The 26,254-nt window shown below is 45.3% G+C and overlaps 1 protein-coding gene across 1 annotated transcript in view; it reads left to right on the top strand.

Annotated features, from left to right (window-relative positions):
• Positions 1–26,254, top strand: part of MYO3B (myosin IIIB) — a gene marked incomplete at its 3' end in the record, with an annotated part of 367,317 nt that overhangs the window by 268,245 nt on the left and 72,818 nt on the right. Inside the window, exons 30-31 of the mRNA XM_079782950.1 lie at positions 2,498–2,558; positions 3,492–3,591. Coding sequence (XP_079639076.1) covers positions 2,498–2,558; positions 3,492–3,591 — 161 coding nt within the window. The remainder of the gene's footprint in view (positions 1–2,497; positions 2,559–3,491; positions 3,592–26,254) is intronic.

The raw sequence follows: 26,254 nt of genomic DNA, 5'->3' as shown, positions 1-26,254 counted from the left end.
GTTTTGGGTAAATGGCAAATTAGATTTAAAGCTTTGATTAGATTCAAGTTAAATAAAAATCCATTCACAGGGTTGTTGGAAGTATTACATGAGCTGTCCATGTACCCATGCTTTGCCGGGTGCCTGGTGCCATGTACTCTAGTGATTATTGTGCATTTCCGTATTTTGGTTGTGGCACCTTGGAGAGCATTATCCACTCACTGCCAGTCTCAAGTCTCAGAGGCAGATGAAACTGCTGCGGAGTTCAAGTAGTCAGACTTTGAAGAATATTGACTTATACCATTTTTAAAGGCAAATTGGAATTTGTTTCAGATAAGCACTACCCAGATCGATGTTTCCTAAGATGTGTTATAAGAACCAATGGGCCCCCGACATGCTCCATGGGAGAAGGGTTCCATTGTTGGAATGGCATCTGGGAAATGCTGCCCATCTTTTTCCTCTTCAGGAGTTTCATTGTGCATATTATTAAGTTAAAAATTCTGGAAAGCCTCTCAGAAAAGAATCCTGCTTCACTTTGCTTAATCAACTACTCTCTCATCTATTTGCCTGTGGAAACTACCCACCCCTCCTCCACCTTTTCAAACCAAGTAACACATATAAGCCTTACCCTGAGCTGCGTTAGATTTTCCCAAAGGCTTGAATGAGGAGGGAGTCAAACGGATGAGCTGACTTCCAATGGAGCATTGGAAGGGTCGGCCACTGGCTTTGAGTCCTGAAAAGCGATGCAATTTAGAGGAGTTCCTAAGAGGTTCATGCATTTATTGGTGCAGGAAAGGCAGAAATTGGAGACCCCATAGTAATTCAACAATCAAACTCTCTTCCTTAGATGTTTTCCAAGTCTCAACAGGACTCCTAGAGGATATCAGAGTCCATCCTTCCTGTAGGCGCCCCACAGCCACTGGAGCTTACCTAGGCTGACAGAAATAAATGAGTCCCTTGGGCTGATGCACAGAAACCAAAGGGCATAGAGGTGTCGTGGTTCAGAGGAAGAGCGGAAGGTTGTAGTCAGAAAAACAGGGTGTCATTGTCTTAGCTCTACCAGGTAGTCACCTTGATCCCTGAGCAAATTCCTCACTCTCTCTGACCTTCAGTTTCTTCATCTATGTGATAGGGACAATTAAAGCACTTAGCTCAAATGGTTGTGAAATTCTCATTAGATATATGAAAGCATTTTTTAAAATATGGAGTGCTATATAATTGCTAATTAATTTTAATCTTCATGTCCCATATTTTGGGGGTCCACTAGTCATTCTAGTTTTCATTCAACAACTTGTCAAATATTATTGAGCCACTTACAATGTACCAGACACTGGGTTAGGTGCTGATACAGATCTGATAAAGCAAATCTGGTCCCTGACTTCATGGAGCTTGCATTTCATAGCGGGAGACATATGATAAACAAATATAGGCACAAATAAGTATGTCAGTATAGTCCCCTCTCCTCAGGTACTGATGTGATATTTTAAAAATAGGTTTATTGTTATAATCTACTATAAGTAGGTGCATATGGAAGGTAATATCCATGAACTGTTCTCAGAAAATTAGTTTGTCAGTTTAAATAAAGAATACGATTATTAGTATAGAACTGAAAGAGACTTAAGGAATAATTTATCTCGATCCATTTTATAGATGAGGAAAACTAGAACCCAGAATACTGGAGAAATTTACCCAGTCACATATTTTGGTTTTGTGTGTATATGTGTAGGAGAGAGGAGAGAGAGAGAGAGAGAGAGAGAGAGAGAGAGAGAGAGAGAGAGAGATCAGGGATCTTGAGGCCGGGGCTCAGAACCCAGCTTTTCCTCCCCCTAGTCAGCTTTCCACTCTGCTGGGCTCCCCTGAAAGGAACTGTAAAAGCTGGCTTCTATTTTAACAGTGTGTTATGATTATCACACTTGATACAATGTGTTCCAATTACAAGAAATTGGAAATGCGGCACAATTGATTTTTCCCCAAACTTTGCTCCAAGTAACAAGTATTTTAATAGATGTTAATAGGTTATCACTTTTTAAGTTTCTTGGTCAAATTAGTTTAGAAAACCCTGCATACTCCCCCCACTCTACTTTAGAAATCCATAAACGCGTATTATAATTGTAAAAGATCATGCCTGCAGTCAGGAAAGCTCTTCAACTCTGCTCACCTCGGCATTTCCCAAACTTATTTGACTACAGAATCTATTTTGAATTATTTTAACAACTAACGTGATTAATGTGCTGGGTGGGCAGTGCATGCTTAGCATTAACTTGGTTGGCTTCTTGGTAAAGTTTGTAAAAGCCCAATAGAAAATAAACCAAATTTGGTCACACAGTTTTAGAAAGGGCAGTTTCCTGGGTCTTAGGATCTCGGGCTGACTGTGGATGTAGGAGCAACGCCATCCCTTTTAACCAAGGGCTGCGATGGGAAGCACTGGGAGCTTAATGAAACAACTCTCTTTAAGTTTTTTTAATGATCATTTTCAAGCCTTTTAAAAAATTATGATTATTTTTATTTTTGTTTCTAGGCATTCACAAGGCCAGAGTTCTCCAAAAGAGTATGATGTCTTCACAGGATATCCAAATAAGGTAGCTGGATGTCTTGATTTCGAAGTAACTGTGTATCTTTATTTCAGACTCATCCAAGTTGGTGGGTCTGAAGTCTGTCTGTGGCTGCTCGGTCCAGCCATCCGAACGTGAAACTGTTAGTGATATTTTGAAGTCTTTGAGACAAAAGCCTAGCTCGCTAAAGAACTTGGTTCAGCAGAGAGACAGGGAGGTACAGTGAAGAGAGAATCAAAAGCCTGGAATTCGCTGCTGAGAATAAATGCTAGCTGCTCCCCGAGGTGATTTGTCTGTGCACTCCACTCTCTACAGATGTTAGAGCCTCTTTCTGAGCAAGGACCCGAGGTTCTTTGGTAGCACTTTGATATCCTGCTTGAATTCAATATGTGAAATGGAGGCGTCTCTCTGTGACTTGGAGCCCACAGCAGGCTTTGAAGTCTGATCCAATTTTTGCTGCCTACTATTTGATGTTGAAAGGATGAAATGAAGAAAATGTACAGTTTTTGCCAGTAACTCTGCTGAGCATATGTAAGATTAAAAAAACAAAATCCTTTGGATGATGTACTTAGAAATGTTAAGCAGATTAATACCTTCCTATAGGTTTTCCTTTTTCTTTCTTAGGGATAAACATTAAGTATAGGAGACAATCAGCACATAGCTATTTTTATATTCTGGACTATAATTAATTGAAGAAGGGGCTAGGTTAATGTGGTCAGAGGAAAAAGTAAATGAATGGAGTAAAGGATGTCAAGACTTTGCTACTATTTGTCCCCACGGAGAGCACCTCCACTCAACTGTAATGCGAGACCGCGGCAACGGACAGCATGGCCCCAATATACTTAGCTTCCTCCCCATACGATCGGGGGTCGAGGCCCCTTAATTAAATGGAAGCCATGTCCTTAAAGTTGTCTTAACAGTGGATAAAAATAACGTTTTTCTTACTGGGTCTTTCTGAAGCACTCAGTGTCTGGGACTGATTTGCTGTCTTCTCGGACATGCCATGCTGCTCCAGGTCGCCCAGGACTGAGTCCCTCGAGGGGAGCCCCTGCAAAACCTGGTAAGAAAAACAATTTGATTGCATGCTGCTTCTACCATTTGCCTGCCTGTGTACTTTTAGTGAGTTACTTGGGCAGTACTGTCTCGAAGGCGGGACTCAGATAGTAATATGAGCTAGTGTTAACACAAATTTCAGGTTTGGGAAGCCATGAAGACTGGAAGCTGTTTGCCACCTACCCGTGCCATGTAAGTTTACTTTTCTGAGGGAAGAAAATGGATAGGAGATGCCATACTCTTCCTTTTAGTTGTAAGAATCTTACATTAAGAAACTGCTTAAAACTTCATTTTGTTCAAGGAGAGATAAACAGCTGACCAGCTTTTAGTGGAGCAGATTATTCAAGGTCAAAATCTAGGGCTTGGTAAAGAATATGGATTTAGTGAGTAGGTCTGCTCTCTTGGCAACGTGGCCATTCTTCCAGCACGAATACAAACATCTCGCCACAGTCATTTGAGAAATAACTATTTCTGGCCCCTTCTCTAAATTATTTGCTACAGACTATGGCAGTGGTTCCCAACCTTTCTAATGCCGCGACCCTTTAATACAGTTCCTCATGTTGTGGTGACCCCCAACCATAGAATTATTTTCGTTGCTACTTCATAACTGTAATTTTGCTACTGTTATGAATTGTAATGTAAATATCTGTGTTCTCCGATGGTCTTAGGCTCTACAGCAGTGGTCGCGACCCACAGGTTGAGAACCGCTAGCAGGGTCGCTAAAGGCCATCGGAAAACACAGATATTTACATTACGATTCATTAACAGTAGCAAAATTACAGTTATGAAGTAGCAACGAAAATAATTGTATGGTTGGGGGTCACCACAACATGAGGAACTGTATTAAAGGGTCGCGGCATTAGAAAGGTTGAGAACCACTTGGCTATGGTAAAAGTCATTTTGGGGGCTTATCTGTGGCTAAAATCAGTACTTCTGGAAAATTAAATAGAAGTGTGATTATCAGAAATATTTATGAACCAAAAGATACTCAGGACAATGTAGACCATTCCAAAGAAAAAAACTTTTCAACTTAAAATACCAACTTACTGCCGGCCTTATTTATTTTTCTGAAATGTGCAATAGTTTCTCAGGTCTGTCCAAATTGCTTCTTTGTCATTTTTTTTCAGTGAGAAAGTAGTACTATATGAAGTGGGAAATGTATAAAAAAGTGTGAGGATATTCTGTCCACATGGACTTAAACTTCTGAAGAAAGACAAGAGAGGATGAGTGTATCATAGCAGAACTTTTAAAATGGATATACAGAAAATGATAAATTTGTCAAAGGGAATATTTTCCCCACAGCCAGATTGTTCAGGAATAAGGCCAGCATGGGGTAGGAGTAGGATTAGTACAAAAAGAGGAAAATTTAGGGAAAATACATGGTGGTGGAACAAAATCCATTATGTAAGAGTTTAGTTGACGTTTTTCTCTATCCAAACAAACAATCTTTATCTTTTAATTGGGGGTGTTTAGACCATTTACATTTAATGTGATTATTGGTATGTTTTGGTTTAAATCTATCATCTTGCGATTTGTTTTCTATTTGTTTCATTTTGACTGTTGTCTCTTTTGGCATTCTACTTTAAAATACATGTAACTTTAAAATACATGTGAAAAGAAAATTTTCAGGTATGGCTGATTAGTCAAAGACACACATTCTGAGGTCAGACCTGCCTAGATTCAAACCTCTGCTCTCCTGTGTATGTTAATAAAATTATGCAATTCCTTACCTTAGTACCTACACATGTAAAATGAAGGAAGTAGTAGTTTATAGCTGAGGGATTATACTGAGGAATAAATGAGCTAGTATACTAGTAAGTATAGGGCATAGCAAAATGTCTATGGTGTGGTAATTTTTGTTATTGATATTATGTAAATGCAAAATTAATCTATAAGTATGAATAATAAAGAATCAAGTACTTATTGTAAAGCATTAAGTTTTAGAGGGATAGTTCAAGGGGAGCTAACATATATTGTATTTGGTCTAAGTATTAAAGAGAACTTGTTGGATTACAGTTATTTTTCACAATTTTTAGGAAAGTAACCCATAAAGTCAAACTTACTGTTTCACGTCTGACATGCTGTAAATGGCTCATATGCATTTTCCTGTCATTATTATTCCTTCCTTCCAACCTAGATGGTTTCTATTGAATTTGCCACCATTATCATTACTTCTCCTTATGCTCTAGTGGTCTTCCTACCTTCTTTATTTCCCTCCTTCAGTGTCTCTTATGCACATGTGCCTGAGGAGCTTTTCTAAAGCATACTCTGATCATCACATTCCCTTCCTTCATACTCTTCAGTGGCTCCCATTGCCCCAGCATCAACTCTAGGTTGCTTGTAAAGAAATTTTTTTTCAATTACCATTGCCATCCAACATTATATTAGTTTCAGGCATATAGCATAGTGGTTAGACATTTCTATAACTTGCAAGGCAATCTTCCTGATAAGTCTAGTACCCATCTTACACTATGCATAGTCATTACAATATTATTGACTATACCCCCCGTGACTATTTTGTAACTGCAATTTGTACTTCTTAATACCTTCACCCTTTTCACTCAGCCCCCTCCCATTTGGCAACCATTAGTTTGTTCTCTGAATCTATGAGTTTGTTTCTGTTTTACTTGTTTATTCACTAGATTCCACATATAAGTGAAATCATATGATATTTGTCTACCTTATTTCACTTAGCATAATACCTTCTATGCCCAACCATGTTGTTACAAATGGTAAGATTTCATTCTTTTTAATGGCCAAGTAGTATTCCATTGTATGTATGTACCACATCTTTATCCATTTATCTATTGATGGACACTTAAGTTACTTCCATATCTTAGCTATTGTAAATAATGCTGCAGTGAACATAGGAATGCATGTATCTTTTTAAATTAATGTTTTGTATTTCTTCAGATAAATATCCAGAAGTAGTATTATTGAGTCATATGATAGTTATATTTTTAATTTTTTGAGAGACTTTCATACAGTTTTTTTGGAATTTGCAATCCCACCAACAATACCTTTTCTCCACATCCTTGCCAACACTTGACTTTTGATGTATTGATGACAGCCATTCTGATAAATGTGAGGTGATATCTCATTGTGGCTTTAAGTTGATGATTAATGAATTTTTATATGTATATTGGCCATTTGTTTGTCCTCTTTGGAGAAATGTCTATTCAGGTCCTCAGCCCATTTTTTAAGCAGATTCTTTGTTATCTTGGTGTTAAGAACTCTAAGCTTCTTTGCATGACATTCAAGTCTGTATCTATTCTGGTCCCAATCTTATTTTCTAGTACTGCCTTCTACAGATCTCTTTCTCTCATTCTGTGCTTCAGAATATCCAAACTATTCTCTATTCTTCAAGCATGCCCAGTGTGTTCTTTTTCTCCTGTGTGACTTTGTTCATGCCCAACCGGTCCTTCTTCCCTGTTCACTCTCAGAGTCCTCTCCATTCTTCAGAGTCCACAATGGCTCCCTCCTCGTGCCCTTTGACATTTCTTATAGTACTTATCACATCCTGCCTTGTACTATAGTTATTTTCATGCATATACCAGGTCCGGTGGGGTGTGGGAGGAGGCAGGGTTCAAGTAATCTGAAGTTAGTCAGGCCAGCTCTGCTCAGGGCAGACATGCAAAGAAGTGTTCAAATGTGGGGCTTGGACAAAGGCTGTCATCAGCCACTTAGTCAGAGTCTCAGAAGTCTCTTAATTGGTCCATTTAAGCCTTACATAGGGGAGAAAAGCACAGCATACTCAGGAAGTGCATAATACAAATCACTTTGCCACTACTCCGAGCAGTGAAATTATTTAACTGGACTGACAGACATATACATAGATCTTACCTGATTTTACTGTGTAAAATGTATTCCTCAGGCATTTGTTCTTCTATTTATTTATTCATTTATTTATTCAAGAAACAATTATTAACACTGAGTGCCAAGAACTATTCTGGGCCAGCACTTCTCAAACTATTTTGAAAGACCAGTTTGGGGTTTATTGTATTCATTTTCAATTTACAGTCTGATACTTTTGTAACAATAAAAATGATTTACTAGATAGTTGCACACTAATGTGTTGTGTCAATATAAAATTGATCAAAACTTTTCTAAATTTCTTACTCTAAATTAAATTACTCTATATTTCTTTGCTCATCTTGTTGGGATTGATAACAAGTTCTGGCCTGTACGGTAGACCACGTCACTATTCTAGGCATGGTGATACACCAGGGAACAACAGTCAAAAATTTCTCTTGCCCAGCTGGCATGGCTCAGTGGTTGAGCATTGACCTGTGAACCAGGAGGTCATGGTTTGATTCCCGGTCAGGGCACATGCCCAGGTTGCAGGCTCCATCCCCCCCACCACCACCACCACCACCAGTGTGGGGCATGCAGGAGGCAGCCGATTAGTCTCTATCATCATTGATATTTCTACCTCTCTCTCCCTCTCTGGAATCAATAAAAATATATTTTTTAAAATTCCTATCCTCACAGTGCTATGTTCTAGCAGAAGGAGACAATACTAAACAATAAACATAACATATAAGTTGGTTTAGGGCCGTGGTCAGCAAACTGCGGCTCGCAAGCCACATGCAGCTCTTTGGCCCCTTGAGTGTGGCTCTTCCACAAAATACCACGGCCTGGGCGAGTCTATTTTGAAGAAGTGGCGTTAGAAGAAGTTTAAGTTTTTTTTTTTTTTGTTTTTTTTTAAATTTCTTTATTGATTAAGGTGTCATATATTTGTCCTCATCCCCCCATTCCCATCCCACCCCCCTCCCCATGGATGCCCCAACCCTCTGTTGAACTTAAGCATTGGTTAGGCTCATATGCATGCACACAAGACCTTTGGTTGATCTCTCCCCCCTCCCCCCACCCTCCCCTATCCTCCCTCTGAGGCCCGATAGTCCGATCGATGCCTCCTTGTTTCTGGTTCTGTTCTTGTTCATCAGTCTATGTTGTTCATCATTTCCCCTAGATGAGCGAAATCATGTGTCACTAGAGATATACTTATAAGAATTGAATGTGCGACGAGCAATAATAGTTATGCTGACAGGCAAATGAATCAGTCTGTAGTGAGTTTCTTTCTGGTCCAACAGTTCTTTTGAGCTCCAATATCAATGTCCACCAGTTCCTTATGAGTACATGTCGGCACTGACCCCTCAGCTCTGGATGGTGGACAAATGGTGGTAATGCAGGTCCGACTCCCTCTGGTTTGGTCTCGGCCGGATCCAGGGGCACGGCTTCACCTGGATCCAGGGGCCCACGGCCTCACCCGGACCCGGGATCCAGTCTCACTCGGATCTAGGGGCACACAGCCTCGCCCAGACCCAGGATTCAGCTTCATCCGGACCCAGGGGCGCATGGCCTCACCCGGACCCAGGGGCGCGTGGCCTCTCCCAGACCCAGGGTCGCGTGGCCTCACCCGGATCCAGGGGCCCACGGCCTCACCCGGACCCGGGACCCAGGCTCACCCGGATCCAGGGGCCCACGGCCTCACCCGGACCCGGGGCCAGGCTCACCCGGATCCAGGGGCCCACGGCCTCACCCGGACCCGGGGCCAGGCTCACCCGGATCCAGGGGCCCAGGGCCTCACCCGGACCCGGGGCCCAGGCTCACCCGGATCCAGGGGCCCAAGGCCTCACCCGGACACGGGGCCCAGGCTCACCCGGATCCAGGGGCCCAGGGCCTCACCCGGACCCGGGGCCCAGGCTCACCCGGATCCAGGGGCCCAGGGCCTCGCCCGGACCCAGGGCCAGGCTCACCCGGATCCAGGGGCCCAGGGCCTCGCCCGGACCCAGGGCCAGGCTCACCCGGATCCAGGGGCCCAGGGCCTCCCCCGGACCCGGGACCCAGGCTCACCCGGATCCAGGGGCCAAGGGCCTCCCCCGGACCCGGGACCCAGGCTCACCCGGATCCAGGGGCCCAGGGCCTCCCCCGGACCCGGGACCCAGGCTCACCCGGATCCAGGGGCCCAGGGCCTCCCCCGGACCCGGGGCCAGGCTCACCCGGATCCAGGGGCCCAGGGCCTCACCCGGACCCGGGGCCAGGCTCACCCGGATCCAGGGGCCCACGGCCTCGCCCGGACCCGGGACCCAGGCTCACCCGGATCCAGGGGCCCAGGGCCTCGCCCGGACCCGGGACCCAGGCTCACCCGGATCCAGGGGCCCAGGGCCTCGCCCGGACCCGGGACCCAGGCTCACCCGGATCCAGGGGCCCAGGGCCTCGCCCGGACCCGGGACCCAGGCTCACCCGGATCCAGGGGCCCAGGGCCTCGCCCGGACCCGGGACCCAGGCTCACCCGGATCCAGGGGCCCAGGGCCTCGCCCGGACCCGGGACCCAGGCTCACCCGGATCCAGGGGCCCAGGGCCTCGCCCGGACCCGGGACCCAGGCTCACCCGGATCCAGGGGCCCAGGGCCTCGCCCGGACCCGGGACCCAGGCTCACCCGGATCCAGGGGCCCAGGGCCTCGCCCGGACCCGGGACCCAGGCTCACCCGGATCCAGGGGCCCAGGGCCTCGCCCGGACCCGGGACCCAGGCTCACCCGGATCCAGGGGCCCAGGGCCTCGCCCGGACCCGGGACCCAGGCTCACCCGGATCCAGGGGCCCAGGGCCTCGCCCGGACCCGGGACCCAGGCTCACCCGGATCCAGGGGCCCACGGCCTCGCCCGGACCCGGGACCCAGGCTCACCCGGATCCAGGGGCCCACGGCCTCGCCCGGACCCAGGATTCAGCCTCACCCGGACCCAGGGGCGCATGGCCTTGCCCTGACCCAGGGGCACATGGCCTCACCCGGACCCGGGGCCCAACCTCACCCTGACCCAGTTTCCAGCCTCACCCGGACCCAGAGGCGCGCGGCTTCACCCGGTTCCGGGACCCAGCGGGGTTTCATCTTCTTGATCCCAATTCCTGTTGGTCAATTCCCTCTCAGCAATTCCTTCGGCCATTTTCTCAGAGTTCCAGGGCAGCCACCGCAGAACTCGTTGGGCGGTGGGCTCGGCGAAGCTACGGTGTGCCCGGTGCGCGGCGGCGGGCTGGTCCGGGGTGGCTGCGTCGGCCCTTGGGTCTGCAGCGGTGGCCGGTCGCTGAGCGTGCGCACCTGGCCGCTTCCGAGGCGTTGAGATTCTTGAAGGACTCAGAGGTCAGCAAGCGCGTAGTCTCCCACCCCATGTCTCCCAGGGGCTCGTCTGTCCGTGCTCGGCAGCGAGTGAAGCCTTCCCCTCAGCCAGAGACCGCTGGGGGAACTGCGCCGAGCACGATCCAGGCCGCCATTGTGTCGCCTGAGCCGTAGTTTTTAAAGTGTGGTCTTTGGGTCACCGGCATCAGCTTCATCCCGCGTACCCCTCTCTTTTATTCTAGTTGTAGAGCATCTGCTCAGTCAGCCCTCCGGTGGTTCTGGATGGTGTCTGCTCTGCTCTCCCGTCGTAGTCTCAAAATTGTTGTGGTAGGCAGCAATCAGGCTTCTGCCCTATGCCTCCATCTTGGTCCTTGTTTGTATAGTTAAGTCTTGATTGTTGTTGGTGTCACTGGGAGGAATTGTCCTCCAGGCCAATTGGTCGTGCGGACCCTCTGTGTCTATAAAGGAAGAGTTGCTGTGCGGGAGACACGTTTATTTGCCGGGTCTTGGTGCAGCAAGGCTTTGGCGCTCACTGCGTCTGCCTCTTGAATGTGTCCCTTATGGTAGTGGTTGAAATCTGGTGTCATCTCACACCGACCACTAGATGCCTTCGTTTCTGGGTCTCCAATGGAGTGTAGGTCAGCTACTGCCTGTGGCCCCTCAGCATGAATTACAGCATCACTTATATTCGTGACCTGTTTCGGTGTCTTCCCCTTTTGGCTGCCTCCCTATCGCTCAGCTTCCCCAATCTCCCTAGGTGGTCGCTCTTGATACCCCCCTTTGTGGGCTGAGTGCAAAGTCTTGGTGTTGTTAAGCCTTGATTGCTGTTGGTACACTGGGAGGATGTGACCTCCAGTCCAATTGGCTGTGAGGATCAGCTGTGTCTATGCCGGGAGACAGCCCCATTCAACTAGACTTGCAAAATTGTAAAAGCCTCTGTGTTCAGCTTGGATGGGGCGGAGTTACAGGGCGGAGCCTACCGCCTTGGCTTCCCGTCAGCCCCGCCCTATGAGGTTCCTGTGTCTCAGTGTCCCTCTGTACTCCCAGCAAACACCTCTGAGAGAAAAGCGCCCTGGAGTTTCGCGCGCTGCCAAACAGTCTAGTCTCTCCCCCAATGAATCTGGATTCCCAGATTCTCGCCCAGAACTGGGTTTCCGTGTAGTCAGAATTGGGGCTCACCGCAGTCTGGCGCTTTTGTCTCCTTCCCTCCAGGGCGACTCAGCCGCACAGTCAGCAGCCCATCCTCCGCGCACAATCCCCTGCGCGCCTCCGGTGCTCTGCTCTTCGCCGCCTCTCTGCACCTCTGCCCCACAGCCCAGCTTTCCCCAGTATGAGCCTGGCTTCCCCGGGTCTTTCCCGGAACTGGGGTTCAGTGCAGTTGGAACTGGGGGTTCAGCACAGTCCGGAGCTTTTGTCTCCTTCCCGCTAGGGCAATCCAGCGGCACAGGCAACAGTCCCTCCTCTGCGCACATTCCCGTGCGCGGCTCTGGCGCAGCTCCTCTGTGTCTCTGTCCCACAGCCCAGACTCCCCCAGCATGAGCCCGGCTTTCCAGGGTTTCGCCCGGGACTGGGGTTCAGTGCAGTCGGAGCTGGGGTTCAGCACAATGTGGCGCTTTTATCTCCTTCCCGCCAGAGAACGCCAGCCAGGCCGTCAGCCGCCCCTTCCTCTCCGGCTCCGTCTTCCCCGCACGCGCGCGGGCTCGTGTCTCCGCCCGTGTCTCCATACCTCAGGCTTTTACGGCTTCCCTGATTTTCCTTGTGGTCCTCTCTTTCCTTCTAATTGTGGGCATTTCAGTCAGCCAGCTTTCCTGTGGTTCTGGATGATGTCGTTTTGATTTTTAGTTGTGTTTTTGAAATTGTTGTGCCCGGCTGTAGGTTAGGTGTTTAACCTATGCCGCCATCTTGGTTTCAGAAGAAGTTTAAGTTTAAAAAATTTGGCTCTCAAAAGAAATTTCAATAGTTGTACTGTTGATATTTGGCTCTGTTGACTAATGAGTTTGCCGACCACTGGTTTAGGGGATGTTAGAAGAGTGAAGTGTTGTTATAGGGGAGAAAATAGAGCAAGAAAGATTAGGAGTGGCCGAAGTGCGGAAGACAGGGTGGGGGTGGTTTACTTGGCTTCATTGAGAAGCTAGAAGGTGGTGAGCTAGTTAATCGTGTGGATGTCTAGGACAAGAGCATAACGGGCAGAGGGAACAGCCGTAGCAAAGGCTCTGAGGAGAGAACGTGTGTGGAATACACAAGGAGCAGAAAGAAAGACAGCGTGATTGGGCTGAAAAGGCAAGGACGAGAGTGGTAGGAGGTGAGGAGCCAGCTGATGCAGGTCCGTGTTTCTCAGTGTCCTGATGCAGCAGGTCTGGCTGGCTCCTGAGATTCTGCGACACCAGTGAGCTTCCGGGTGGTGCTGATATTGTTGATCTGAGGTCGGCGTTTTGAGTAATGAGGGTAAACTCAGTGAAATGGGGAGCCACTGAGCATTTCAGCAGGCGAGTGATGTGACCTGAATTATGTTTTAAAATGATTACTCCAGTTACTGGGTTAAGTGTAGACTAAAACATCATCAATAAATGAAATATCATGTATAAGTGGCATTGTCCAGGTAGCTGAAACTTTCTAAAACCTACGACTCCCTTTCATACTAAGAATACCCAACACAATTCTTGTTCTTAGTTATCTCAGGACATGATCACTAACAATTAACACACTGGGCTATACTGCAGAGAGATCCTTAAATGTGATTGTTACATGGGACCACCTACCCTTGAATTAAATGACCCTCAACCATTATGATTTTTAGGTAAAGTGCCTGATTATTTTTACTTTCTTCTCTCTCAACACAAAGCTGATGTTCTTTGCTATTATTAATGTGCTCAATTTTTGTAGCATACTTTCCTTCCCCTTCTCTCTTTTTCTCCTTTGCTGTGTCTAAAATACAGGCTTTCAACATTTTTCTGCAGGTAAAAAAATTACGGATCTGAGTAGAGTAACTGAGGGAATCCCTCTGAGTAAAAGAAAGGAAAGTGCCACAAAAGTACTATGTGCCTACTTTTGACACATGTTAGGTACCCTACCTCCATTTTCTTTTTTTTAACTTTTTTAAATTTCTTTAAATTATCTTTATTGTTGAAAGTATTACAGATGTGCCCTTTTTTCCCCATTGACCCCCACCCCTCTACCCCCCCCCCCCCACACCCGCTCCTCCTAGGCCTTGATCACACTGTGGTCTGTGTCCATGGACTATGCATATATGCATACAAGTTTCCGGGTTAATCTCTCCACACCCCACCTCTCATCCCAGCCTTCCCTCTGAGATTCCACAGTTTGTTCCATGCTCTGTCTCTCTGGATCTATTTTGTTCATCAGTTTGTTTTGTTCGTTAGATTCCACATCCGAGTGAGATCACGTGACACTTCTCTTTTTCTGACTGGCTTATTTCGCTGAGCATAATACTCTCCAGGTCCCTCCATGCTGTCTTAGAGGGTAAGAGATCCTTCTTTTTTACAGCTGCACAGTACCTATTTTCTTAGTGTAAAGTACACAAGCTTTAGTGTAACTTCGTGACCTGCTTGTTCAAAGACTTCCATTTCCCGCCCTGGGTTTCCTGTGATACCTCACCGGAGGAAGGCAGTTCTGCCCTTGGGTATCGTCCTGCCTACAGGTGATATAAATTATTTCTATTTCTTTTTGTAAGTAAAAGTCATTGCACGTCCTAAGACTAACTTTAATTATAACGCATCTTAAAGATGGAGCGTGGTACATTGTTAGGGAGCTGAGGAGCAAACAGTCCTATACCAGCCTCCGGAGGGGGCCCAGTGGGCATGCACAGCGTTGGGTTATGGTAGAGCCACAGAGCACCTAGTGTCAGATCTGCCCGGGCCGTCCACCCCACTGCTGAGCAAACCACACACACTTTCACCCAGCTGCTTCTCTAACGCCATCAACGCCATGATTTGCCTTTACCTTTCTTAATGCTCGTTAATAGATTCTGTTGATTTTGGCTTAAGTTCAACTATCGGAAGGCTAACTTGAGCTGTTTTATCCTTGGAACGCTTCATCCTTAGAGTCACCAAACATCTCAATTTTTCTGGAACTGAAGAATTTTCCAAGATGTGGGATTTTCAGTGCTAACTCCAGGGCAGTCTCAGGCAAACTGGGACAAGTTGGTCACCCTGTCATAATTCTGGAAGTTGAACTCGCATCGGGAGGGACTGTTTTTTAAAAATTAGATCACTATGTCAGGCAAGACCAAGCCTTGGCTAGTGCTGCAGAAATCGCCTCCCACTGGCTGCCTGTGTGTGGAAGGGGTTGCGAGAAGTTTGCCAAACAGCAACCAGTGGGATCATAAAGGGCTCAGCTGTCGCTCACTTGACAGGGAGAGCATGTTCCTCCTGCAGAGCTCAAAGGCAACATTTTTCCTGTTGGGAAAGCACATGGGATCCAAATCCCACACGAGGGAGCGCTCCTGGGCCTCTCTGCCTCGCACCCAGTGCCTCGGGGAAGGCCACACACGGACCTCCAGGCTGCTGTTGGGGCCTCACGCATGGATAGTCTCTGGGGCTCTGAGTCCCCCTCTTTTCTGCTCCCACTGGGCTGAGGCATCCTTTCTTCTTGCCTAGATGCCATGAGATGCACCGTAAACCAGGGAGTGAATTGGTAGTGAGCCTGGGAAAGCCTCAGCCTCGGGACTGTTCTCGGTGAGATGGTGAGATGGTGAGATGGTAATTGCAGGCATAGATTCCTTTCCTTTAGCATGGGGAGGTGGAAACACGCCTTGTCAAAGGATCTTTTTAGATCTGGTGGTTCTCAAACTTCAGTGGTTGTCAGGCACAGACTGCTGGGCCCATGCCATAGTTACCGAGTTTGCGGGAGCAGGGAGGAGGGGGAGGATTTGCATTTTTATCAGGTGCCCAGGAGATACCATGCTGCCGATCTGGGGACCACCCTTTGAGAAGCTCTGATCTAGACACCCCCCTATCTCGATGATATTACATTGAATCAGAAAAAGGGAGCTTTATATAGATAGCTTTCTATTCGTTCGTTCGTTCTTTCATTCATTCAACAAACAGTTATTGAGCACCTACTACAGGCCAGGAAGTGAAATAAGACACTTAACAGACTAATGCAATTCAAAAATCTTGGTCTTTGCAGCTGTTATTTTCCAAAGCAGATTTGGTAACAACACACTGAGTGTCCTTATTTATGTCATGTGGTCTTATTTAAATCCTCAGGAAGTTGTCAAGAACAAATTGTACATGTAGGTACTTGTAACTTTGCTGTAGAGGAAGAAGAAGGAAGTGTTCCAGACTCTGTGTCTCAATTTCTACAATTATTAGGAATTATTACCCTTAAAAGATATTTCTGTTTTATAAACTCTACCGCCTCTGCCCACCTCCTGCAAAGCAACATTGCTCTAAATCCCACCAGATCTGAATATTTGCACGTATCTCTAATATCTATGTCATTACAGTAATGTTTGTTCCTTGGCTTTTTGCAAAGGACTTTAGGCAAGGCCAGCATAACGAGTGTACAGTTTGAGCCTACGGACCTGCAGGCAGAGGATGGAAGGAGAGAGAGGAGGGATTATAGCTCTCCTAATCCCAAATTTAATCTCTAATTTAGTCCTGTTTATATGAATCATACACCTTTCCTATTTTGCTTAAAAGATTTTTCTAATTGTTACTAGGTCTGGGTTTTGGGTTTGTTTTGCTTTGCTTTATTTTGTAATTTGGAGACTGTGAACAGCGTACTTCGGACATTGATTGCAGTTACAGCCATTTACCTTAACCGAGACCTCGGTGCAACACTGTGACTTTCTAAAGGAACTCTGCAGGATACCTACCAAGAGGGAAAGACTCATTTTGGTGCCCTGCTTTCCCTGAGATTTGAGGATCTGGAAGATAAGAAGGGAGGCTGTCCACATAGGTTGGCACAGTATCTCCTCCTCAGCCAGCTGAGGCAGTGGGATTCTGACCCTATTGGAGGAGTTGAGGCTGGAGAGGAAGGTGGCCACAGCTAGGAGAGCTGCTGGTTAGAAGCCATGGAGGTCATTTGTCAGCCATCATTCCTGAGGCCACATCCCTCCGGGAAAGACTTGTGACTCTGTTCTCATTCCTGGAACTTATTAAAGCACATTACAAAGTTGGACAGTTTTTGGACATTATTCTGCTTAGATTGTTACTTGCAAACATGTGAGGAAAGTACAGCAGGAACTTTTCTGGTGCTTTCCTGAGTGCATTGGGTCAGGATGCACTTTTTGTGATGCTGAGTGAGATTCTGGCATTGACCCAGGACATCAGGAGTGCAGCTGCCAAACAATGCAAGGTGCGGGGGTGGGGATGTGTGAGTCAAGTTAGGGTACTTGGCTTCCAGAATTGAATGTTGATGGCATGACTGTGAAACGTGCCAAGAGTAATTTTATTTTTAAATTCTTTTCTTGCTTGATTATTTGAAACAGCACACACTCTACAGACTACCCTGTTAACCTTAGCTGCCTAGTTAAGAGTCCTAGTTTCATTTCAAAGGATTCTTTTCAACTTTAACATACAGTTGTATAATGGTAGAAGCAGAGTGATTGTTCTCTTTACCTTTGCTTGTTTTCCAAGATAGGGAGTAATAATGTTTTAAGTGTTTTTCTTTCTTTTTAAGTTAATAGACTATATTAACTTTTAGTAGTTTTGGGTTTTAAAAAATTTGAGCAGAAAGTAGAGTTTCCATATACTCCTTTACCTCATCCCCTCCCCCCAGTTTTCCATATTATTAATATCTTGCATTAATGTGGCTCATTTGTTACCATATTGATATATTATTAATAACTAAAGTCCATAATTCACACTAGGGTTTAACAGCATTATAGTCTGTGAGTTTTGACAAATATGTAATGGCATGTATCCACCATTGCAGTATTAAACAGAATCGTTCCATTTGCCTAAAAATGCTCTGGCTCCATATTTTCATCCCTTCTTCAGCCCTTCCCTCCCCCTGAGCTCCTGGCACTGCTGTTTTTGGTTTTGGTTTTGGTTTTGATTTTTGCCATCTTCATAGTTTTGCATGTTCCAGGATGTCAGAGAGGTGAAATCAGACAGTATATGGCTGTTTCAGATTGGCTTCTTTCAGTTAGCAATAGGCCTTTAAGGTTCTTCTATATCTTTGCATATCTTGGTGGTTCTTCTATATCTTTGCATATCTTTTTTTTTTTAATTGATTTTTTACAGAGAGGAAGAGAGAGGGATAGAGAGTTAGAAACATCGATGAGAGAGAAACATCGATCAGCTGCCTCTTGCACACCCCCTACTGGGGATATGCCCGCAACCAAGGTACATGCCCTTGACCGGAATCGAACCTGGGACCTTTCAGTCCAAAGGCCAAGGCTCTATCCACTGAGCCAAACCGGTTTTGGCTATCTTTGCATATCTTGGTAGTTCTCTTTTTTTTTTTTTTAATTACTGAAAATAACCCATTGTATGGATGTACCACATTTTGTTTACCTATTCACCTACTGAAGGACATCTTGGTTGCTTCCCAGTTTTGACAATTATGAATAAAACTTTTATAAACATTTGTGTGCTGGTTTTAGTGTATGCATAAGTTTTCAACTTTGAGTAAATACCAAAAAGTGTGATTGCTCGATTATATGGTAAGACTATGTTTAGTTTTATAAGAAACTGCCAAATGGCCCTTTAAGTGGCTCTACCATTTTTATTTCCCACCAGCAAAGTATGAGAGTTCCTGTTGATCCTGATCCTCACCGGCATTTGGTATTGTCAGTGTTTTGGATTTTTGCCATTTTAATGGGTGTGTTGATATCTCATTGTTGTTTTAATTTGCATTTCCCTGATGATGTATAATGTGGAGCATCTTTTCATATGCTTATTTGCCATCTGTGTATCTTCTTTGCTGAAGTGTATGTTTAGATCTTTTGCCCATTTTAAAATTGTGTTAGTTTTCTTACTTTGGAGATTTAAGAGCTCTTCGAATATTTTAGATACCAGTCTTTTGTCAGATATACGTTTTGCAAATATTTCTCCTAGTATAGGCTTTTTAAATATTCTCTCAACAAAGTGTCTTTTGTAGAGCAGTAATTAATTTTTTACTTATATATTCAGGGAGAAAATGTTTTAAAATAAGCCTGACACCCATCTTATCCTACCACTCACTTCCTATCCAAGAAAGTGAGAACAGGCTGAGAGGAACAAGTTAATGGGTTGTTCAGTCGTTGAACACATGAAAATTGTGACATGAGCACGTTCCCTAAATTAAGTGTAATTAGTTTTAAGTGTTACAGGGAGGCAAGCTAGACAGTCCAGAATTAAATGGGAGGGGGGGGGGGGGCGGCGCTTGCTTATATGACTGTGTGCAGAACCATAGTTAAACTTTTCTCCCAGTTCTCATTTTTATTTGACTCTCTTATTTCCTAGCTACTTACTACTCTCCTTAAGTAACCGGAACATCTAGAATGACCAGGAAAACTGTGGGGTTGTCTATTTCCAGTAAAAACAGTATTTAACAAGAAAATGTATTGATTTAAATTCACAGAGGTCTGGGAGAGAGTGAAATGCACCTTTGTTACTCATTCATTCAGCAGATGTTTACTGAGCAGCTACTAAGTGTTGGGTCCTGAAGATATATAAGGGAGCCAGATCCAGGCTTGCCCTTATGAAGTTTGCCCATAGGAGAAATGGGCAAATGAGATAGAAATAAAAATCTCCTTTGAGCAGGGTGTTGATAAGTGAGCACTGGAGCTGCGCTACTACAGGGATGCATTTGTAGTCTCACAGGAGCAAAGAAGGAGCAGGTAGGCTCACACCAAAGCTGAGAACTGAAGGAGGACCAGGGATTGGCCAGGCAAAGAGCGAGAAGGATGTTCCCAGCCCTCTGCCTCTTTCCTTTTCACACCTGAAAAAGCTCACATATGAGATTGTGCTTGTTTTGTTTTTCACATTTTTAAAAAATTCTGAAATGTAACATGCCTGCAGTAAAACAAAAACGTTTAAACAGAGATGGGCAGTTTACTGAACTATAACTGCAACTGAGATCACAAACAGAGGCTGCCAGGACCTCAGAAACCTTCTGCATACCCTTACCTGATGTGATTCTCTCCTCCTCCCTAGAGGTAACCACCTAAGTGTTCATCCTACATGTCATCGTTTCCTTTTATCTGTTTTTCAACTTTGTATAGATGGAATCACTCGGCATGTATTCTTTGGTTTCTAGCATTTTTTTCCTTTTTGTATTTTTAAGGTTAATGTGTTTATTTTTTGTTGTTGTTGTTCAGTAGCCCATTTTCTGACTTCATTCTTCTGTCACTGGGCTTCTGGTTGAATTCTTTTGCTCAACCTTCTCATTTTACAGAAGAGAATACTGAGTCCCATTTGGTCAACCCAGAATTCAACCCAGAGCTGCGTTCCAGGGAGAAATCAAGGAAGTGATGCCTCCAGAGCAGCTGTCAGGGCCCAAACTCTTCTTGATGGTTCTTTGGATGGTCAGCTGTCTTAGCCTCTTACCTGCATTTTCCTCCTTGCTCTACAAAGACACATGGAAAAATAGAAACCTAAATGGGTTGAACATTTAATTCTATGTGCAGCTGTAGACTCTGAAGTCATTACATTATGCCCAGCTTATTTAATTGTTTGTTCATTGATCAGTTTAGGATTTCACAAACTCTATTCTGATTAGGCTCAAAGGCAAGAAGGCAAAATGAGGGACATAAAGCCATGCCTAGGAAATTATTGGATTAGGTGTAAGCATTTTGTTAGCTAGGACTGCTGTTGGATTTGGATTAAAATTGCTTGTAATTTATAAAAAGGGAACATATCCTATCTAATGAAAGAGTAATATGCAAATTGACCATACCTCTGCTACACCCACAAGCCACGCCCACCAGCCAATCAGGAGCGAGTATGCAAATTAACCTAATCAAGAAGATGGCTGCGGCCATGGAGAGAGCAGGAGGCTTGGGTTTCCCCGGCAATGGAGGAAGCCAAGCTTTCCGCCTGCCCTGGCCTGCCTTGGCCTCCACTTAAGGCTACAAAGTTTCAATTGTAGAAGATAAATAAATCCCAACAAAAATGGTGGCAGCCATGGAGCTGGAGAGAGCAGGAGGCTTGAGTTGCCCCTGGCGATGGAGGAAGCCAAGTTTCTGCAGCCCTGGCCTGCCTTGGCCTCAGCTTAACGCTACAAAGTTTCAATTATAGAAGATAAATAAATCCCAGATACCAGGGCCTCCGCTTCGGTCTCATGGGGGCATGGCCGGCATGCAAACCACCACAGGCCCCTTGCCTAGGCCACCCCACACTCCAAGGGAACCCCCACCCTGATCCGGGACACCCTTCAGGGCAAACCAGCCAGTCCCCACCCATGCACCAGGCCTCTATCCTATCTAATTCTATCTAATAAAAGAATAATATGCAAACTGACCATCACTCCAACACACAAGATGACTGTCCCCATGTGGTCAAAGATGACTGCCCCCCATGTGGACACAAGATGGCCACCACAAGATGGCCTGCAGGGGAGGGCAGTTGGGAGGGACAAGGTCTGCAAGGGAGGACAGTTGTGGGTGATCAAGCCAGCAGGGGAGGGCAGTTAGGGGTGACCAGGCCGGCAGAGGAAGGAAGTTGGGGGCAACTGGGCCTTCAGGGAAGGGCAGTTGGGGGGGAGGGACCCAGGCATGCAGGGGAGAGCAGTTGGGGGGGGACCAGGCCTGTAGGGGAGGACAATTAGGGGTGACCAGGCCTGCAGGGGAGGGTAGTTAGGGGCAAACAGGCTGGCAGGGAAGCAGTTATGCATCAATCAGGCTGGCAGGGGAGTGGTTAGGGGGTGATCAGGCTGGCAGGCAGAAGCGGTTAGGGCCAATCAGGAAGGCAGACAGGCAAGCAGTTGGGAGGGATCATGCCTAAATGGGCAGTCGGACATCCCTCGAGGATTCCCAGATTGGAGAGGGTGCAGGCTGGGCTGAGGGACATCCCCCCCACCATGCACGAATTTCGTGTACCAGGCCTCTAGTATTTCATATAAAACTGTGAATATGAAATTAGGTTAATTACAGGAGGGAGAAGTTCAGGATTAACAATATTAAATGAGTCTGCAGTTTTTCTCCCAACTACGAACAATTCACAGGGACTTCCTAATCCCCTACAAGTGACCATATTCTACCTAAACCAGAGCTTTCCTGAGCTCTGCTAACTACCATCCCCAAACCCTTCCACTCTCACATATTTTGCCCATCTTTCCAGTGCTTTGTTGGTATTTAAGCCTTTTATTACATTAAACTTCTCTGTTCTGTGATGTGCATTCCTAAGGTCTTAAGTGTGTGTGTGTGTGTGTGTGTGTGTGTGTGTGTGTGTGTGTGTGTGAGTGAGTGATATATTCTGGCAGTTTTTTGTTTGTGTTTGTTTGCTAATCCTCACCTGAGGATATTTTTTCCATTTATTTATCTATTTTTTTAGAGAAAGTGGAAGGGAGGGGGAGAGACAGAGAGAAACATCTATGTGAGAGAGACACATTGATTGGTTGCCTCCCACACGCACCCCAACCAGGTGCCGGGGATTGAGCCTGCAGCCAAGGCATGTGCCCTTGACCAGAATCGAACCTGTGACTCTTCAGCCAATGCTCTAATCACTGAGCAAAACCAGGTAGGGCATTCTCTAGCAGCTTTGAGGAACTCTGAGTCAGGACTTGTCATTAAAAAATAAGAGTCCTGGATATTGGCTCAATGCATGAAAATAGAGCCTGGCACCTAATAAGTGTTAGCTGCTGCTGCTACTGCTGCTGTGATTTCTCATTCATGAATTACGAATCACTTCTCAAAGTACCTAATTTCCAAGTTAACAACTCTTTCCTTCTTCTCATTCAAATTGTCAAGTCTTATGGAGTGTGCTAAAATTTTTATAAATTATACGAGTTTGTCCTCAATGTCACCACAAGTCTCAAGAGTGTATCACCTTGAACCTTTATCGCATTTAAGAAGAGTGGGACAATTTGTAAGTATTCTCTGTGTCTGACAATTTGTGGAATGGGAGGTAGCTATGTTTCATTAATCTACCTAAATAGTATGAGGGATATTTAGAGCTCCCACCAACTAAGATCCCCATTTTCTTTCTCTACTATTCAAAAGGATGTGTTTGGCTGCTTAGCAGTGAGCAATTAGAACAGCCAGTCTCCCCAGACATTAGGCTGGGTTTGTCTGACCTAATATACACGAAGACTCAGTGTTCCCAAAGGGACCCTTCCTTTTTAAAGGAAGAAATTAATGATATCCCTTTCAATTAAATTGGTGCCAGGCATTTTCTCTAAGCAGCCTATTTAAAAGAACAAATTCAAACAGGCCCAAGAAACAAATGCAAGAGATCTGCAAAGCTCTTAAGGGATGAGTTTACACACTATCCTAATTTCAAAGGAGAAGTCTTTGTGCCCGGATACAATGGCTGGGCTCTCCCAATGGGCACACACCAACTTTAAATGTCAAACTCTGCATTTGGGCAGAAATCAGATAAGTACAAAGAGCTCCAGGCTTGTTTCTGTTCTTAACTGATTTGCCTGCAAAGGACAGTTCACATACTAACTCATTACACAGGGTCTGAATGTTTGGGGTAAGGGTGGGGGACAGAACCTCCCAGGATCCACTCCCAGTCTCCAAGGATCAAATTACAAAGTGTTTGCTTGGTGTGTCCCTCACTGCTATCTTTACCCAGGCCCGGAGTAGATCAGCTCACAGCATCGCCCTTGAGCTCTGCTTTCTAATTTTCAGTTTGGGTTGCCATCTGGGGAGCAGGGCTCTTCTCATCTCTTGTGGCTGCTCATTCTTTGCTCTGGACTGCATCCTCTTATTCAGCCCAGGACTGGAACCCAGCTTCATGTGGCAGCTCATATTTAACACTGTGGGAAGGCACGGGGGAAAAAGTACATCACATTGTCTGTCCTCTTTGTTCATTGACAGATATTTGTCTTCTTTCCCGCCATTGGTAAAATGACTGTAGTCTCTACATTTAAGAAATTAATTTTCAAAATTTGATTGTATCTCCATTTTTAAAATATGTATTTTTATTGGTTTCAGAGAGGAAGGGGGAGGGAGAGAGAGATAGAAACATCAATGATGAGAGAGAATCATTGATTGGCTGCCTCCTGCAGGCCCCACACTAGGATCGAGCCCACAACCCGTACACATGCCTGGACCGGGAATTGAACCGTGACCTCCTGTTTCATAGGTCAATGGTCAACCACTAAGCCACACCAGCTGGGCCTCATCATCCCCATTTTTAACATTTTACATAATTCCTTTGAATCTGCTCAGCCCCTAAAAGTATTTGCCTGCCTGTTCTGTTGAAGTTAACACTCTTGATCTTGATATAGAAACTAGGAGATAGGCAGGTATGGGCTTATGACCTTTCCTCAAAGCCTAGAAAATCTATATATCCTATATAATAAAGAGATAATATGCAAATTGACCATCACTCCAACACACAAGATGGCTGCCCCCATGTGGTCAAAGATGGCTAGCAGGGGAGGGCAGTTAGAGGTGACCAGGCTGGCAAGGGAGGGAAGTTAGGGGTGACTGGGCCAGCAGGGGAGGGAAGTTGGGGGCGACCAGGCTTGCAGGGGAGGGCAGTTAGGGGTGACCAGGCCAGCAGGGGAGGGCAGTTAGGGGTGACCAGGCTGGCAAGGGAGGGAAGTTAGGGGTGACCAGGCCAGCAGAGGAGTGGTTAGGGGGTGATCAGGCTGGCAGGCAGACAAGAGGTTAGGAGCCAGAAGTCCTGGATTGTGAGAGGGATCCCAGATTGGAGAGGGTGCAGGCTGGGCTGAGGGACACCCCCTACCCCATGCACGAATTTCATGCACCGGGCCTCTAGTATGTATATAAAACAAGGACTGTATCAGGCAGAATCCCAGCAAGAAATAGATTATACACTCAAATTAGGATAAATTGGACATTGTTTAATAAATAAATTATTTTTAAAGACTATGGGAAGGATATATGGAAACCATAAAGGATAGTATAGTACCCTAGGGACTAGTGAGAGTGGAGCTATAACCACACTTACCTAAATGGATGAGGAAAGAGCATGGCATTTGGAACCCAGAAGGAGCAAGCCATGTGGATATAGGAATATTGAGAAAAGAGATGACCTCCCATCAAGGACACAGTCTACAAAAGACAACCCCAGAAGGGAAGTGGGGAAATAAGAGAGTATTTTCTCTCTTTTCACTCCCTTCCTTCCTTCTGATTTCCTGCCCGAGCTCTCTATTGGCCAAACCACTGGGAAGCCAGAGTAGTCCATATACATTAGCTTCTGGGGCAGAGAACATACTGGAAATGGATGAAGAATGGATCTGGAGGGAAGGGATGCTATACCATTTAAAGGGACCCAGTATAACTTCAACTGCTAATATAAAGTTTACACCCCCTCCCACAATGATGACAAATACTCTGGAATAGTGCATCTGTTAGCAGTTGTTCTCTGTTTCAATAAATAGACTGAAATGCAGTGATTTCAATAGATAAATGTTTTCCTCATGTTACCAGAAGTCCAGGGAGATATGCAGTTTCTAGCATTGGTTCAGAACATCAAGAATGTCAGGCAAGACAAAGTCTCTTCATTTCTCATAGTTGTTTTTTTCATGGTCCCAAAATAGCTGTTGGAGCTCTAGCCAACATGGCTCAATTCTTTGCAAAAGGGCAAAAAGAATTTCCTGGGAAGCCCTACCCAATAACTTCTGTTTGCATCTCATGGTCCTCCTTTATCTGCAGAGAAGCTGGAAAATATATTTGAGTTGATCACATTGTGCCCTCTATGATGTAAAGTTTCTGTAGGGAAGAAAGAATGTTGAATAGAAAATTAGTAGTGTGTACACTGGTAGAATTTACTCATCTGAGGCACATACTAATATGCCCAGTGCATTTTTTCATGCTGGTTTCTGAACTTGGGAATTTTCAAGTCATATGAATCAAATATTTCATCCTGAAAGATTAGATTTAGTTCCAGATCCTTCTTCATGGAGTATCAAGGCCTGCAGGCAAAAGAAATGTCACAAAGAGATGATTATAAAATTTCAAGGCAAGTACTCAAGTGTGTCTTATGGAAATAGTTTGTGTAAACAAAATGAAGCTATTTCTGGTAGAGTCTAGAAATAGGGGCTATAGAAAAGACACACTTTGTTAGCATGCTGGTGGAAGTGTAAAGGATACAATTGTGCAAATATATTGTGTGGTGTATATTGAAGGCCTTTAAAAACTGTCCAGATCCTTTATCACAATAATCAACTCAAAATCCACTTTTTTTTAAAGCCTAGAAAAACTTAAGAGAATAATTAAATAAATTTGATATAGCTATATTGTGGAATAACATGTAACTATTAAAATTACATTTACAAAGCATTTAAGATAGTATGGGAAATTGGTTTTATTATCATCACTAGAGGCCCGGTGCACGAAATTCGTGCACAGGGGGGTGTGTCCCTCAGCCCAGCCTGCACCCTCTCCAGTCTGGGACCCCTCAAGGGATGTCCGACTGCCCGTTTAGGCCCAATCCTACCTGGCAGTCAGACATCCCTCTCACAATCCA

Source organism: Cnephaeus nilssonii (genome assembly GCF_951640355.1).
Source record: "Cnephaeus nilssonii genome assembly, chromosome: 10".
Classification (NCBI taxonomy): domain Eukaryota; kingdom Metazoa; phylum Chordata; class Mammalia; order Chiroptera; family Vespertilionidae; genus Cnephaeus; species Cnephaeus nilssonii.
This window is presented reverse-complemented; position numbering and strand designations above follow the sequence as displayed.